Genomic DNA, 15,371 nt, shown 5'->3' with positions numbered 1-15,371 from the left:
TTCCACTTTCTGGAAGTTTACCCGCTTCCTCATAGCAACTAGTCCACTGAAGCAAATCAGCTGCCATTCTTCGCCAATGTGTCTCTAAACTCTTCAAAGGTCTTGGCGGTAGTATATGCGGCTTCTCTGCTTGAGCTGCATTATAACCGTCACATACTTTTCGCCAAAGGTGAGATGCTTTTTGGTTCGTACCAACAAGCGCGTCTCCACTTATTTTCAGGTATAACCCAATTAGAGCTTCATCTTCAGCAACTGACCAAATGCGACTTGCTTTAGCTAGTGGTTGGTTGGTTGGTATTCTAGGAGGTGGTGGAGGGTATTGAGGTGTCTCCGGAACAACTTCTTCTTGGCTCTCATCATACTCAGAGTTGCTCCCTACAGTAACGGGAGGAGTTTGTTGTTCATAATAACTGTTTTGATTAGGAATTTGTGGAGGTGTTTGTTGGTGATCAGAATTTTGCAAAGACGGGTTGCCTAATCTTCCTAGGAATAGTTGAAAATTGGGATTAGTGATGAAATCTTCTCCTAAATCAGAAAAATGTTGAGAAAGATGATAGTAATTAGGGTTGTTGGGATCCATTAGATTGTATGTTAAAATAACAACAATAATAATTACTTTGTTTTTTTTAAAAAAAACCTCCGGAATTACAATAAAAAATTAAATAAACGATAACGTATTAATTAAATATTAGACTAATTAAAAAAACAAATTACTTAGGAACACAAAAAAATAACCCTTTATTAACTTAACAATAGAAATTAAAATTTTGTTTTTAAATAAACAACAATAATAATTACTTGACAACAAAATTGCTCCGAAATTATAATTAAAACAACGAAACAAAATTATAAATATTAGAGGGGGATTTTTTTTTTTTTTTAATTATAGCCTTTCTCAAATTTATATTAGAAAATAATATTTAGATGTAAGTAGATTTGGGAGAAAATTAGCAAAAGAAAAAATTTGTGCTTTTTAAAAGTTTGTCAAAATATGTCAAAATGGATGTCTATTTGTAGGGAAAAAAAATTTTATTACCGTTGGTGAAATTTTTTTTTTTTATTATTTATATTTAAACGAAAATAGCCGTTTAGATATGTGACCGTTTTAAAACGGTAGGAATTTTCTGATTGGCTGGTTCGGGCTGACAGGACGCGTGTCAGCGTTTCATTGGCGCTGCTGACGCGCCCTGTCAGCAGCTGCATTTATAATTTTTTTTTCTGAGCAACCATCAAAACGACGCGTTTTGATGGAAGCTTGTTCTTTCGGCTTCCCAAAACGCGTCGTTTTGGGGGTGGGCTCAGCAAAAAAAAAAGCTGCGATTATAAATTTTTGTGGGGCCCACTACACACTATTCATCATCAGATTTCCTCATCCTATGAGCATTTTTGGACTTCCTCATAAGCATATTTTTTTTTCATCATTTTTGCTCAACATTTTTGCTCATGAGAAAAATTTTCCTCATTGATGGCAATGCTCTAAGTATTGTGACATGGAACATGGAATATGAACATGAAATAAAAATAGAGTTGGGAGCTTGTTAGAATAGTGTTAAAATGGAACATAAACATTAAATAAAAATAATTGTACAACTCTGACAAAAAAAATCAAATTGTGACATTTTCTTTTAAAAAAATTATTTGAAGTACTAATTCCTCTATTTTTTTTTTATTCTTGTAACACACTTTTTTTTTGGTCAATAATGACATATAAATAGTGTTACAAGTAATTTCCAACTCTAACTTATATAAAAAAAAAAAAAGGGAGGGAGTATTAACCTAGCTAAGGCTATCGAAACTGAAAGAGACAATAGTTGAATAAAAGTAATTATGCGGATCATCGATTCTCACCCCGCCCTTGTGGCTCTCTAAACACCAAAAAAATATAGACAAATGCTTAGGGCTAGTAAGCCATAAACGGAATACAATTTTACTAAATATTGTACTAAAAAAGAAAAATTGTTCAAATTATGTTTTGACTACAGGAGAAGAATACAACAGCAGACAAAATATAACATGACTCAAACAGTATTTTCTTTTGCATGTTTTGTAAGGTCTATAGATATGGTGCTCTTTGTAAATTAAAGTATATCTTCAGTCCTATTTTGCAATTTATATATACCAAACCGTAATTAAATTCTTAAAATTTATACTAACTAGAACAAACAAACAAGGTATTACAATAGCATAATACTTCAATTAATTAATTTAATGTATTAGTAAAAGACAGATGGTTAATATTTAAAAAGTATATACTAGATCAGATTATCAAAATAATACTATCTATAAATCTATGGTAGATAGTAATTCAAAGATTACATATCAATCAAGTTATAACAAACTATTGATCAAAATGGTAAAACTACATATATGCTACTTAAGAGTACAATTTCCAGCAAAATTAATTTTAAAATGTTAAGAGTACAATTTCCAGCAAAATTAATTTTAAAATGTGAGTATTAATTCATGAAGGATCTAATTAATTTATTGTTCTTATCAAATCTTAATCTTATATATCATCGGAAAAAGTACACAATGATAACGGATAACCTGATCGAATTCAACGATAACTTGGGGCAATCATATGTAAAATATACTCCCTCTGTCCCTAAATTATATTTCTCCTTTCTATTTTTGGTATTCCAAAATTACATTCCTCCTTTCTATTTTTGGTAAGTTTTTTTGTTGTAAATCAACTCTCTTTTTCTGTTTTATATTTAATGCTTTCTCACTCATCCTTACCTAATCTCACTCATAATCCTTGTGCCAAATTACAATGAATATGATTGGTTAAAAATTTTCAATTAGAAGCATGTGATTGGTCCTTTTTTTTTTTTGCAAATGATTGATGACATGTCATGAGTAATAATTAATCTATATTTGTACTTCCCATTGTATTATCTAATTATTGTTATTTGTCTTATTCTTTCCTCCTTAATTCCCGTGTAAATTTCCAAAGAGGAATGTAATTTAGGGACGGAGGGAGTATTAAAGCTTTAATATCATATCATAATTCAAGAAAAGAAAAAGGAATATAGAAGTAACCTTTTTCAACAACAACAACAACAACAACAACAAAAAAAAAAAAAAAAAAAAAAAAAAAAAAAAAAAAAAAAAAAAGCAACGTTGAAGCAGAGTTCATATGAATTAATTTGTTTTCCAACTGGAATTGATCTGTATATTATATTATATATATATATATATATATATATATATATATATAGTTAATCAATAGGGTTTGCTGTGAGAATAATAAACCCTAAAATCTAGAAAGTTTTAGAACGATACAAGATGGACATCCACAAATATGTTTAGATAAGAATAAACCCTACATCATGAATATTCCGGAATGATAAAGGAGTATAATGGTCATCCACACAATATTTCATAACAACAAAGTTATTAAAAAAAAAAGGAAAATGCTATACATCGCCCTTAGGGCTACATATAAGCATTAAATTTACCCCTGAAAATCGTAAAAAGTTAAGAAATCATGAAAATATAAACACTAATTACACTGATTTACGCGTGTTTTTTTTTTTTTTTTTTTATTTTATGAATTCCTAATTTTATACAATTAGGAATTCATTTAAAAAAATCTCATAATCAATCCAATTATTTTTATTTTTTTTAACTTCATTAATATTACTAATTCTTAAATGGATCTGGTTCACATTAATTTATTGTGGACCACTATCATTAGGGAAAATATGGTTGTTTTATTAGTAAAAAAAAAGGGTCACTAGAAAAAAAAAAAAAAAAAAGGTCTCTGTTGAAATAAAAGTCATTTTGGTAATATATAGGTTATAAGAGATTAATTTTTTTAATGAAATATTTTATATACTGGTTAATATGAATAATAAGGTCTCTATGTTAAAATTAAGGTCATAACGTTGTACTTTAAGTTCACGATAATATTAAAAATTATACTAGTTTTAATACTCCCTATGTCCCTTAATTAGATGCCTACTTCTCTTTATTATGTGAGTAATAAATGCTAGAAATAGACATCTAATAAAGGGATGGAGGGAGTAAAGGTTGGTAAAAAATAAGGTTACTATGTCAAAATTAAGAGTATGCTCAATATAATGTCAGTTGCGTGTGTATAAACCTCGGGTTCACAATAAGGTCCACGTAAGTCTTTCTGCATTAATATGATTTTGTTTGCATATACTTTCTACTAATAAATATCTAAATTGCTTTTTTTTTTTTTTTTTTTTTTTTTTTTTTTTACGTAAGTAATGTAAGAAGAAAATGAGAGGGAAGGGCAACTAAAAGAGATGACAAGTGTCAAATTTTAGAAAGAAGGTGAGGGGTCCACATTAGAGGAGTATGATAGGAGTACTACTACATTTCTGGAGTAATTTGGGCATATTACCCACAATAGGAGTATCCTCCCAATTTGAAGAAAAATGGGGGTGGAGTACTCCCACTGCAAATGATTTTAGTCAAATGACCTCATTTTATATGGTGGTATTTTTTAAAATTTTCCCTTTTTATTTTTCTAATTTTCGAATACAAGTATTTATTGTAGTTAACATGCCCATGCTGAAAACATTGCTCATGGTAGTTGGCATGTCTGAATTTGCAACTCCCACACATCATTTGGCACAAGACCACCGTATTGACTTTTGCCAACAATAAAAGTCAAATACACTTAGCTTTCCTTTTTCATTCAATGCTCAATCTAGATGGCTTCTCTTATTGGTTTATTTTCTTTAATGTTAATGAAATTGTACCATATCATATTCATATGAATGTAGAACATTTAATGTGCAAAGAATGGGAAGGAGATAACAGATAAGAGATGAGTAAGAAATCCAATATAATTCATCAATTTCGTGTATAAAGTCAAAGGGAGGGCGACTATGTTATTGGTGACTTGGGGCCTGTTCACATTTACTTAATTTCAGTTCAGTTCAGCTCTAATCAGTTCAGCTCCAATCAGTTCAGTTCAGTTCAGTTCAGTTCAGCTCTTAATTTTCCTCTCTCATAAAATATTCATTTCAGCTCAATTCAGTTCAGTTCAATTCAGTTTAGTTCAGTTCAGCTCCAATCAGTTCAGTTTAGCTCCAATCAGTTCAATTCAGTTCAGTTTAGCTCATTTCAGTAAATGTGAACAGGCCCTTAGTGAGTATGTATGTAATCAGTGTTACAAATCATAAAATATAAAATATTTTATCTGAAAATTGATAAATAGGATTGTTGAATTTAATTGTGTTGCAACGTGGCGAAGGCGTAGTGAACCTATTGTACAAATATAATTTCACTCGTATCTTTGTACAAGTTGAATAATTGTAGTGTAGAGATTTCATTCCCTCCATGATTTTGACTTGGACAATCTTTGTGTGATCTTACTTGATTTTGGCTACTTGCATCCTAGCTATTTGTATTTGGATTCTCGAGATTGTTGGATAAGCAGTCGTGGTCGCTTCATTCTCATCTAGAGTACTTGCTGCTCAACCTGTTTCTCAACACTACTACAAATTGGAAATGTAACTACAATAGATCCAAACATCGGATATTTGTATAACACATACAAAATCTCTTGTTTTAAACATTTTAAAAATATTTCTGAACCCTATAAACATATGCTACACCATCTTTACCTTCGTACTTAAGCCCCTTATTTATATAGTACTCCCTGGAACAAAAACAAAATTGCACTAAATAGAAAACTACGGCCCAAACCAATATAGTCGTGCGCCCAACTACAGGGTCATGTACTATGCATCGTGGAATAGCAGTATGGTACACGATCAAGTACAATGAAGTATTTGGTCGTGTACCTAATTGGTCACCGATTCAAGGCATTTTCTAAAACTTGATAATGAGACCATAAAGGTTTAGTATAAAACTACATGGCATTTAATTTTGTAAATTTGGGAAATGATATATATTAGACGAAGGCATTTTCAAGGGCTGCTTTGAAGAAGATGATCGAGGAGCTCATAATCAACAAAGAACATTTTGAAATCTTTGGACTTCTTCTAGTTAGACTAACACATGCCTTGTAATTTGAGTATAACAGGATAGGAAGTTCGTATAATTTGAGTATAACATCAGTGTTTGAGCATTCCACTTTACAGGATTTTAGCACTCAAGTGTGCATGTTCATTGTGCAAATTAACTTTCAATTTCAATTTTTTTTTTATTTTTTTAATTTAATATCAAACTTTAGAGAGTATTAGCAATAATCATAACCAAAATGTAAGGAGAAAGGAATCACCTTGTTGGAGACCCCTCAAAGGGATACTTCACCACAAACATAACCATTAGTGAAATTCTAGTAGAAAAATATTCAAATGTTTGAAGGTCATATAATTCAAATGTTTCTACATTTAATTTGAACATAGCCAAATATTTGAACACAAATAAACAAATAAACAGTATAGGAAGAAAGAGGATCCCTTTGTCAAATATAGCCAAATAAATAGTACGGAGTATAACATTTCTAACACAAATGTCCTTACATTTGAACACAAATAAATAATATAGGAAGAAAGAGAATCCCCTTTGTTTACACAAATTTCGAGTCTAAATAAATAAAGACGGGAAAATAAAGTAACAAATGAATTTATATTAATATGTGATTTTTGGGTAAAATCTCTGTATAAAAGTTTATAATAAACTAAGTCCTCTGATTCTGTTCCGCAGCTTGACGATGACACGTGTGTGACACCTGTAGGTTGACGTTTGATAACGTCGACTTGAGTTTGAATGCAGGGTGACGTTTGATGATGTCAACCTGTATTCAAGGGTTTTGTTTGAATACACCTGAACGAGGGCTTTGGAGCTTATTCCCGTTCAGATATGTTTGAGTGTGTCTGAACAAGTCGGCACGAGTTTGATATGCTTGATGACTTACTTCAGAGGGAATTCCGTTTGAGTTTTATGAGCTCTTGGAATAATGATTTCTGGATCCCTCCAACTGACGGAGGAATGGTGTATTTATAGGAGATGAGAACCCCTTGAGTGGACTTAGTAGGTTTGGGCCTGGCCCATTTTATGACTTAGAAGTCTTTTAACCTGGTCCATTTAATTTATTTTATAATCCGAATTGTATCTGATTAATTTGGATTATTTATTTGGGTGGGCCAAAAATAATTAAAATGGATCATTAACATGATTTTACCCAAATTAATTTTATTTAATTTAATGTATGACACTCATAAAATTTCTGTGTCTACACCCTTATCAAAGATCATACATTTGAGCTTATATTGATCGAGGTTTATCTCTTAAGAAAATTTTAAAAGACGTTGTTTAGATACATTATACCATTCACTATACACACTAAGGGCCTAAAGTAGGAAATTCCACTAAACTTTGTCCACTAAACTTTGTCATATGTCATAAGCCTTGCTCAACATATACATAGGTTTGAATCAATTACCTCTTTGGCTATTAGATTTTTATTTGGATTTTTTGGTTAGTGATAGCTGACACATTTTGAATTTTTTTCTTCTATTTTGTAAAATTCACGAAGTATTTAATACTCCCTCCGTCCCTAAATTACATTCCTGGTTTCTATTTTGGGTATTTCAAAATTACATTCCTCCTTTTCATTTTTAGTAAGTTTTTTTTCCAAATATCCCAAATCAACTCTCTTTTTCTGTTGTATATTTAATGCTTTCTCACTCTTATTTTCTCTCTCCATCGTTTTTTTCAATTAGAAGCATGTTATTGGTCCTTTTTTTTTTACATAGAATTGATGACATGACATCATTAATCTATATTTGTTTTAGTCAAAGACATCATTTAATGTTTTGTATTTCCTATTGAAATACTTTATTATTGTTATTTGTCTTATTCTTTTCTTCTTAATTCCCGTGTAATTTTACAAACAGGAATGTAATTTAGGGACGGATGGAGTATATGTGTTCGGGTATCTTCCCTGTATTTTGTTAGCATCTTTAAGTGCTGACCGTACATACATATGTGGCTGCACTAATATTATTTCCTTGTGGAATCGGTAACATTGACCGAACCACAAAAAATTCTCGTGTTAATCATCTTAATTGCTTTTCAATTGTTATCTATAATAAATTGTTGCCTATAGATGATAGAGAGATCTAGAGATATTGGAGGAGGTTGAGAAGCGAAATATAAAACGGCTGTAGGGGAGTGGGGGTGGATAGTTTATACGAGTAGTTTATAAGATTAATTAGGTTTTCAATTTTTTAATTTTTGTAAAAAAATTTAAATTTTTAATAAAGAATAAAATATTATAATATTATATAAAATCTAAGAAACCATATTCTAAAGACATACGTATCTTATTTTTACCTAAGAAACCAGATATCTCTAAAATAAGGTTTCTTTATCTAAGAAACCGGATTTTTGAATTACACGGTGCCTTTAGAGTGGTTCCTTAGGTCATTTTTATAGTAGTGTGATCGACCCATTGCATTAAAATACCCACCAATTTACAATAATTTTTGTGAAAATTTGCTTTTCCATATAAAATTTTGTTTTTTCATTTATTTTTCCAATATGTTTTTATTTCTCTTTATTAACCGCAAAATCAACTAGGGTAGAAGTTTTGGGGACGAAAGTAGTACTATTTATATATTTTCTACAACAGAAAGTGAAAAATTAGAAAGAGAGAAATTTTCTTAAAAAAAACAGAGACATGGAGAAAGAATACAATTCTCACTAGTTTAAGTCGTTTCCACCTCTAATTTCTACATTTGCATCATCATCCACATCAAAGCCGTTGTATTGACTCTAGAGTAGCAAGAAAACGGGCAACAAAAAACTACACAATCCCATAACTACTCAAGATTTTACCAAAAATGCCACAAAAAAATTATAAAATTCTAAAATGTAACACAAAAATAAAAACACTAATTTATCAACACAACAACACTGGTCATAAAAGAAATTCATTACCAACGAAAAGCAAATCTTAATGATTGAAATTTGCTATGACTTTTCTCCCTTATTTTTGTTTTTATAGTCTATTTAATTTTAAAAAAATAAAAATGGGAGAACATATATATGCCATCAAAAGAACATACTCCGTATTATCATGTATACTTGTATATAATATTTAGTATCCTTCTTACACAAAAGAGAAAAAGAACCCCATAAAAAATTGTATATAAAAAACTAATTTAATTTCAATGGTAAGACTTGAGAATTGATCCGCAAAAGGTACACATAATAGCTCGCCAAGACTTCCAATAAAATGGTATATGACAGAACCTTGTAGCAGTCTTCATATCAGCAACACTAGCACCACCACCACACCGCGAACACGTACCGGCAGCCGGTTTGCTCTTCCTAACTTGACGTTGTTGATCAACTAGGAAGCAAAAACACACCATTTTATTTATATCGGGGTAACTTTTGATTGATTATCGCTCGTATTCAGTGTTTATAAGTACTACAAGTAATGTATTTAGAGGCGTGTTTTGTGCTTTTCAACCTTCACTTAAATTTGTTTTTGGGTTAGTTGGAAGAAGAGGAGAGTTTGTTGGAAAGGATATTAATTCATATGGTTCGAAACAAAGAATAGAGAGGAAAGGGTATTTATAGAAACACAAGAATTTTGTTGGAGTAAAGAAGTTGGCAGTTGTTTTACTCAAAAATAAATGTATGAATAATAATAATAATAATAATATAAAGTTGGCAGTTGCTAGTCTTGCTACTTGATAAATAGCATTTGGCAAGTGGGTATGGGAACATTTTAAATTGATTGAGGTCAGCAATTAGTTGGGTGTAATTAATGAGCCCTTTCTACGTGAGTAGGAATTATAAATAGTGTTACAACTTGCAAGTAATTCCCAACTCTAACTTATAAAAAAAAACAAAACGGAGGGAGCATTAATCTAGCTGATATCGAAACTGAAAGAGACAATAGTTGAATAAAAGTAATTATGCGGATCAATATAGACAAATGCTTTTTGGCTTTTGACAAAATATAACATGATTCAAAACAATTAATTAATGTACAAATTAAACATAGTACTGTTTGGAAACTGAATTATTAATTACGGAGTATATTACAACTAATTAATACTACAATCATAATATTACTTCCACTCTCATTCTCTCTAAGCTCTAAAACTCTTTCCCAAAATAGCATAGGTTATACAAAAATTTATACTAATACTACTCTAGAATATCAGATTGACTAGTAGTAGTACAAAAATGGAGAGGCCTAAACATCTCAATCAACTACCTTAATCGCATAATTACCACTAATAATACTAATACTACATAGTTAGATTATTAATTAAACCCAATATTATTCATAGCCAAAGAGGAGGAGGCTCGTTCAAGTCAACACCAAGCCCACGCCCAGGCCCAGGCCCACTTCTCAAACCCAAATCCAACCCCAGCCCATCAACTCTAGGCCCAACATTACCGGACCCTCTCACAGCTGGACCGGACCCAGTTCTCAAATACTCAACGAACCCCCCTTGATGGGCCGAAACATTAACACCGGCCCAAGAGGTGGTATTGGGCCGGAGATTGAGGTCGAGAGAGACGGAAGAAGAAGGCGGCGGTGGCGGAGGCGGAGGCGGCGGTGGTAGCGGCGGAGAGAGAAGAGGGAAGTTGGTTTTAGCTTTGATGCCACGGAGAGCGCGGGCAGCGCCGTCGTAAGCGAGGGCGGCTTCTTCGGGTGTGTCGAATGTGCCTAACCAAACCCGGGTTTTTTTCCATGGGTCGCGTATTTCGGCCGCGTAGCGGCCCCAGGGCCGCTTGCGGACGCCGCGGTAGTGGGTTTCGGTTCGGGTGTTTGGGGTCGAAGTCATTGGGTTTTAGAGAGAGAGAGAGAGAGGGAGAGTGAGTGAGGGGAAAGGAGGAGACAGAAGACGAGGTAATGGGGAAATAGATTGACAGGGAAAAAAAGGGGGGAGAATAAGGTGGTATGTATAAAGTTGCTAAAGAATTGTCCTATAAAGTTGCTATTGCTACATTTAGGATTTACTTCATCCTTTGTCTTTTTTAAACTTTTATTACTCCCTTTTATCTTTGAAAGAATCATAGTCCTTTACGGTCAAAATCTAGTCTTAAATTGATTAATTTATTTGTGTGTATTAAAATACTCTTTAATTTACAATAATATTTGTATAAAGTTAGGGTTTTCATGTAATTTTGTTTTTTACGTGCTTTTTATTCTCTCTCTACTTTTTATAGAGTACTCCGTATAAAAAAACTTAACACTTCGGGAGTGTTCTGATTGACTAAAATAAGTTGAAATGAACTAAAATGAATATTTTATGAGAGAAGGAAATTAAGAACGGAACTGAAAATAATCTGAAGAGAACAGACTTTTAAAATTGGTTCACTTTACTTATGAAAAATAACATTCAATTAAAATAATTCCAATTCAATAAAAATCAATACATTAGCTTTAAAAAAGAAATATAATTATTTTTAGTTTACTAAAAATAAAGTTCAACAAAAATAATTCTAGCTAATTCAATAAAAATAATTTGATTTTATTTATTTTAATTTTTTTTTTTGAAATAAACGGTTGACAAGACCTAATTTATTACTAAGGGCCTGTTCTCATAGACTGAACTCAGCTGAAGTGAACTGAACTGAAATGCATATTCTATGAGAGAAGGAAATTAGGAGCTGAACTAAATAGAAGTGAACTGAACAAAATTGAATATTTTGTAAGAGAAGGAAATTAAGAGTTGAAGTGAACTGAAAATAAATATATTAGAACATGCCCTAGCTATCAATTTAAAAAATTTAATCATCTATACAAATTTAACAGGATTTTTATTTTGCAACTCATACATTACTCGCAAATGGTTAAAATACTATTTGTGAATATTACGAAGAGAGTTAGCATCGTTTTATGATTATATCCACTTTGGAGATGGTCAATGATCACAACTTCCTAGTAAAGTAAAAAGAGGTGAGACTTTAATTTGGTGTCTTTCATGCTGCCGTAATAGTCGGCTAGACTGCACATTCCACAAAACTAAAGTTAAGATTAAAGCTAATTAATTATTCTAAATACGGTTTATCCATTGGTGTCTGTACGTCAAATGTCACTGCCATTAGCATCTAATCAAACTTTTATTAAAAATGTTAAATCAGATTAAGGAATTTAATTGGTCTCACGTGGTAAGCATGAAAGGATCTTGAATTAATGTGCATTCTGCCTTAACCGCTTTATGTGTCAATTAACGGCTCCATATTGGGAAATGGGTTGTTTGTGAATTTTTTTTTTTTTTTTTTTTTTTTTTTTTTTTTTTTTTATTTTTTTTATCATATCCTTAAAGTTGTTGCTTCTTTAACTGAACTGAAATTATTTTAACTGAACTGAAATTAGTTTTGCTGAACTTAAATTAATTTTACTGAACTGAAATTAATTTTTAATAAAACTGAATTTTGCTAAATTGAACTTATTTTTACTGAACTGAAATTAATTTTACTGAACTGAAATTATTTTTACTTAATATTATTTTTTTAGAACAAGGCCTCATTTTCAGTTTAGTTCAGTCTCCAATTTTCCTCTCTTATAAAATACGGAGTATTTAATTCAGTTCAGTTCAGTTAATTTAATTAATTGTCAATGAGAACAGGCCCTAATTTACAACAAAATTTATCTTAAGCCAATATTCTTAATACTTTAAATTACGAGTATTTTTTTTATAGTTATTATTTAAATATATACGGAGTAACTATTAATTGTAACATGGCTTTAGATACGTGCGAGTTTATAATAAGGTGGTTGTAAATTTGGTACATGTATACGAGGATATTATTGAATAAAATATTACGTAGTACAAAGTATTTTATGATGATCTTATGGTCAACATTCTGATGCAAGGATTGTGATTCATGAGTATAACATCAAAACAAATTAATTACATAAATATAACAAATTGCCTCCTTCTTCAATACGGTATACTTTGACCAATTAATTAGGAGTACATAATTATAACAAACTAGTATTATTTGCTACATGCCTACATGGCTACATTAATGAGAAAGTGAGAGTCGTCGTCGTCGGTCATTTGGTTTCACATTCATTTTCTGCGTATTATTTCTGGGAAAATTTGCAAATTGCATCCATTTAAAATTCGTATTTTACAAATTGTAGCCATTTAAATTTTTTTTTGCAAATTGCAGCCTAAAAGTTCGTATAAATTGTAAATTGCAGCCCAATTCAACTTTTACAACGATTTTCATGTCAAAAAATCTTCGGTTAAGGTTTTATGGGCCATTTTAGTCCTTAAGGTTCCGAATTGAGCTCGAAATTAGCAAAAAAAATAACATAAGTGTCTCGTTTTGCGTAACAAAAATATGATTTGTGGGAAACTGTAAAAATGAGACACTTACGTTATTTTTTTGCTAATTCCGAGCTCAATTCGGACCTTTAAAAACTCAAATGACCCCTAAAACCTTAAACAAAAATTTATCGACATGTAAACCAATGAAAAAATTGAAGTGGGCTGCAATTTATAATTTATACGAACTTTTGGGATGCAATTTGCAAAAAAAACTTTAAATGGCTGCAATTTGCAAAATACGAACTTTAAATTGCTGCAATTTGCAAATTTTCCTTATTTCTGATATACTATTTTTTTTTTTTTTTTTTTTTTTTTTTTGCAACTTTAGAATATTATTTAATAGATACGGAGTATAAAATATTCTAAACTTACAACTAAAAAAAATCGGAAGTAGTATTAGATTTTCTAACACTATAGTGTAAAATAAAGCGTAAAATATGAGTAAAATAGTGAGGGCAATAATAGTACAACGGTAATTACCTGAGGTGGGGTCGGCATTATTTAAAAAAGAAAAAGGACAACACAGGTGGGAATTGAAAAATAAAAAGAGGTGGACTGATAGAGCCGCCGCATGAATTGATGTGTGGCGGAACCCAAACACAAACGCAAATAAAACCCCCTAATAAAACCAAATGAAGTTGTGCATTTCTGCTACTCAACTTCAAAATTCAAACCCCCATTCATGTGACTTTAATGACGCAAGCCCTACCATTTCCTTAACTCCTATCTTTGGTCACCACTCACTTGTACTTCACTTCTTCCTCTCTTTCTAAACTTCTTTATCTCTCTACAATTATTGCTTTCTTTTTTAGACTACTCCGTAATAAACTTAGCCATTATTTTAAGCAAACTTAAAATTATTGAACAACACATAGTAGTTGTGTACGTAGATCACATGCATTGATCCTTGTAACACTACATATACTCGTAGTTGTGTAGATCTATGCAGGAGTAAAACACAAATACAATCCCTAAATTTTTGTATTTGTTCACTTTTAGTCCCTCAACTTTCATTTAGACATCGGTCATTGTAAAGCTATGCATAGCTATGTAGATCTATGTAGTTTTTTGAGGGAAATGTAGATCTATGCAGTTTCAGTAAAACAACAATTACTCAGTATTATGGATGGTTATTGCCCTAAGAGCATCCACAATAAATAGCTACATCTGGATTATTATAACAACTGAATAGTGTTGAAAGCTAAAAAATGGTGAAGTTAGTTTACTTTATGTTGGTTTATATCATGAATTTTTAACATTGAAGTTTCAATTTCTATATTTTACTTCGTATTTTAGAGTATAAATGTATTTGCACACCGAATTATTATTATTATTTACAACAAAAGAATTTTTTTATCTTACAATAATACCACTTTGTTCCAAAAAAAAAAAAAAAAAAAAAAAAAAGTAATATAAAAGCTTAAAATTACAAAAATATACTACCTCTGTTTTTTTTTAGTTGATATGTATTCCTTTTTAGGAAAAAAAAATTTAGTTCACACGTTTTCTTTTGGGGTAAATTTTTTATATCAACATTACAACTAGGCGAACTAGCATATACGAAGTAATTAACTAGCTAGGCAAACTAGCTTATACGAAGAAATTAACTAATTTAAAAGGAGTAGAACCACCTAGTCCATATTAAAAGACGAATGTAGCCTGTTCAATTCCATTTACATTGTCTGGATAAATTTCTAATTACTCCGTAGACAATACTCCACAATACTATTCCTCTTATAAATTTTCGAATGAAGTACTGTTTTTATAATTATTTCTTTGATCAGTACTTGAGTTACTTAACTACATTTAAAGAAAAAAAAAAAAAAATAACATTAGAAGTCCTCCTACAATAAAATCAAAATATACATATTTTCAATCATCTCATACTCGCATATACTTGTACTACAAAGTATAGTGTAGTAAAAAGAGTATACGAGCCTAGTAGCTTAGAGTAGATAGGATAAAAAAAAAATCTTGGATTATCTTCAGAAAATAAATCTGTTTGCAGCAAAATAATCAAGACGTGTCACTTAACAATTGGATCAGAAGAGAGAGACAAAATATAGTACAGTATAGAGGTTGGTGTCAGTGAAACCTCAGGCTAGA

General features: G+C 30.9%; 1 protein-coding gene across 1 annotated transcript; it reads right to left on the bottom strand.

The window, feature by feature from the left end:
* Positions 1-9,857: 9,857 nt before the first annotated feature.
* Positions 9,858-10,921, bottom strand: LOC145635201 (uncharacterized). The gene has a single exon (XM_081686489.1). The coding sequence runs from the start codon at positions 10,761-10,763 to the stop codon at positions 10,257-10,259; it is 507 nt and encodes a 168-aa protein (XP_081542615.1). The 5' UTR covers positions 10,764-10,921; the 3' UTR covers positions 9,858-10,256.
* Between the last annotated feature and the right edge of the window lie 4,450 nt (positions 10,922-15,371).

Source organism: Chenopodium album, chromosome 6 (genome assembly GCF_948465745.1).
Source record: "Chenopodium album chromosome 6, dcCheAlbu1.1, whole genome shotgun sequence".
Taxonomy (NCBI): Eukaryota; Viridiplantae; Streptophyta; class Magnoliopsida; order Caryophyllales; family Amaranthaceae; genus Chenopodium; species Chenopodium album.
Note: the sequence above shows the minus strand (reverse complement) of the source record. Positions and strands in the feature narration are given on the sequence as shown.

Coding starts and splice junctions, on each gene's coding strand:
- LOC145635201 (XM_081686489.1), bottom strand. CDS start 10,763: ATGACTTCGACCCCAAACACCCGAACCGAAACCCACTACCGCGGCGTC.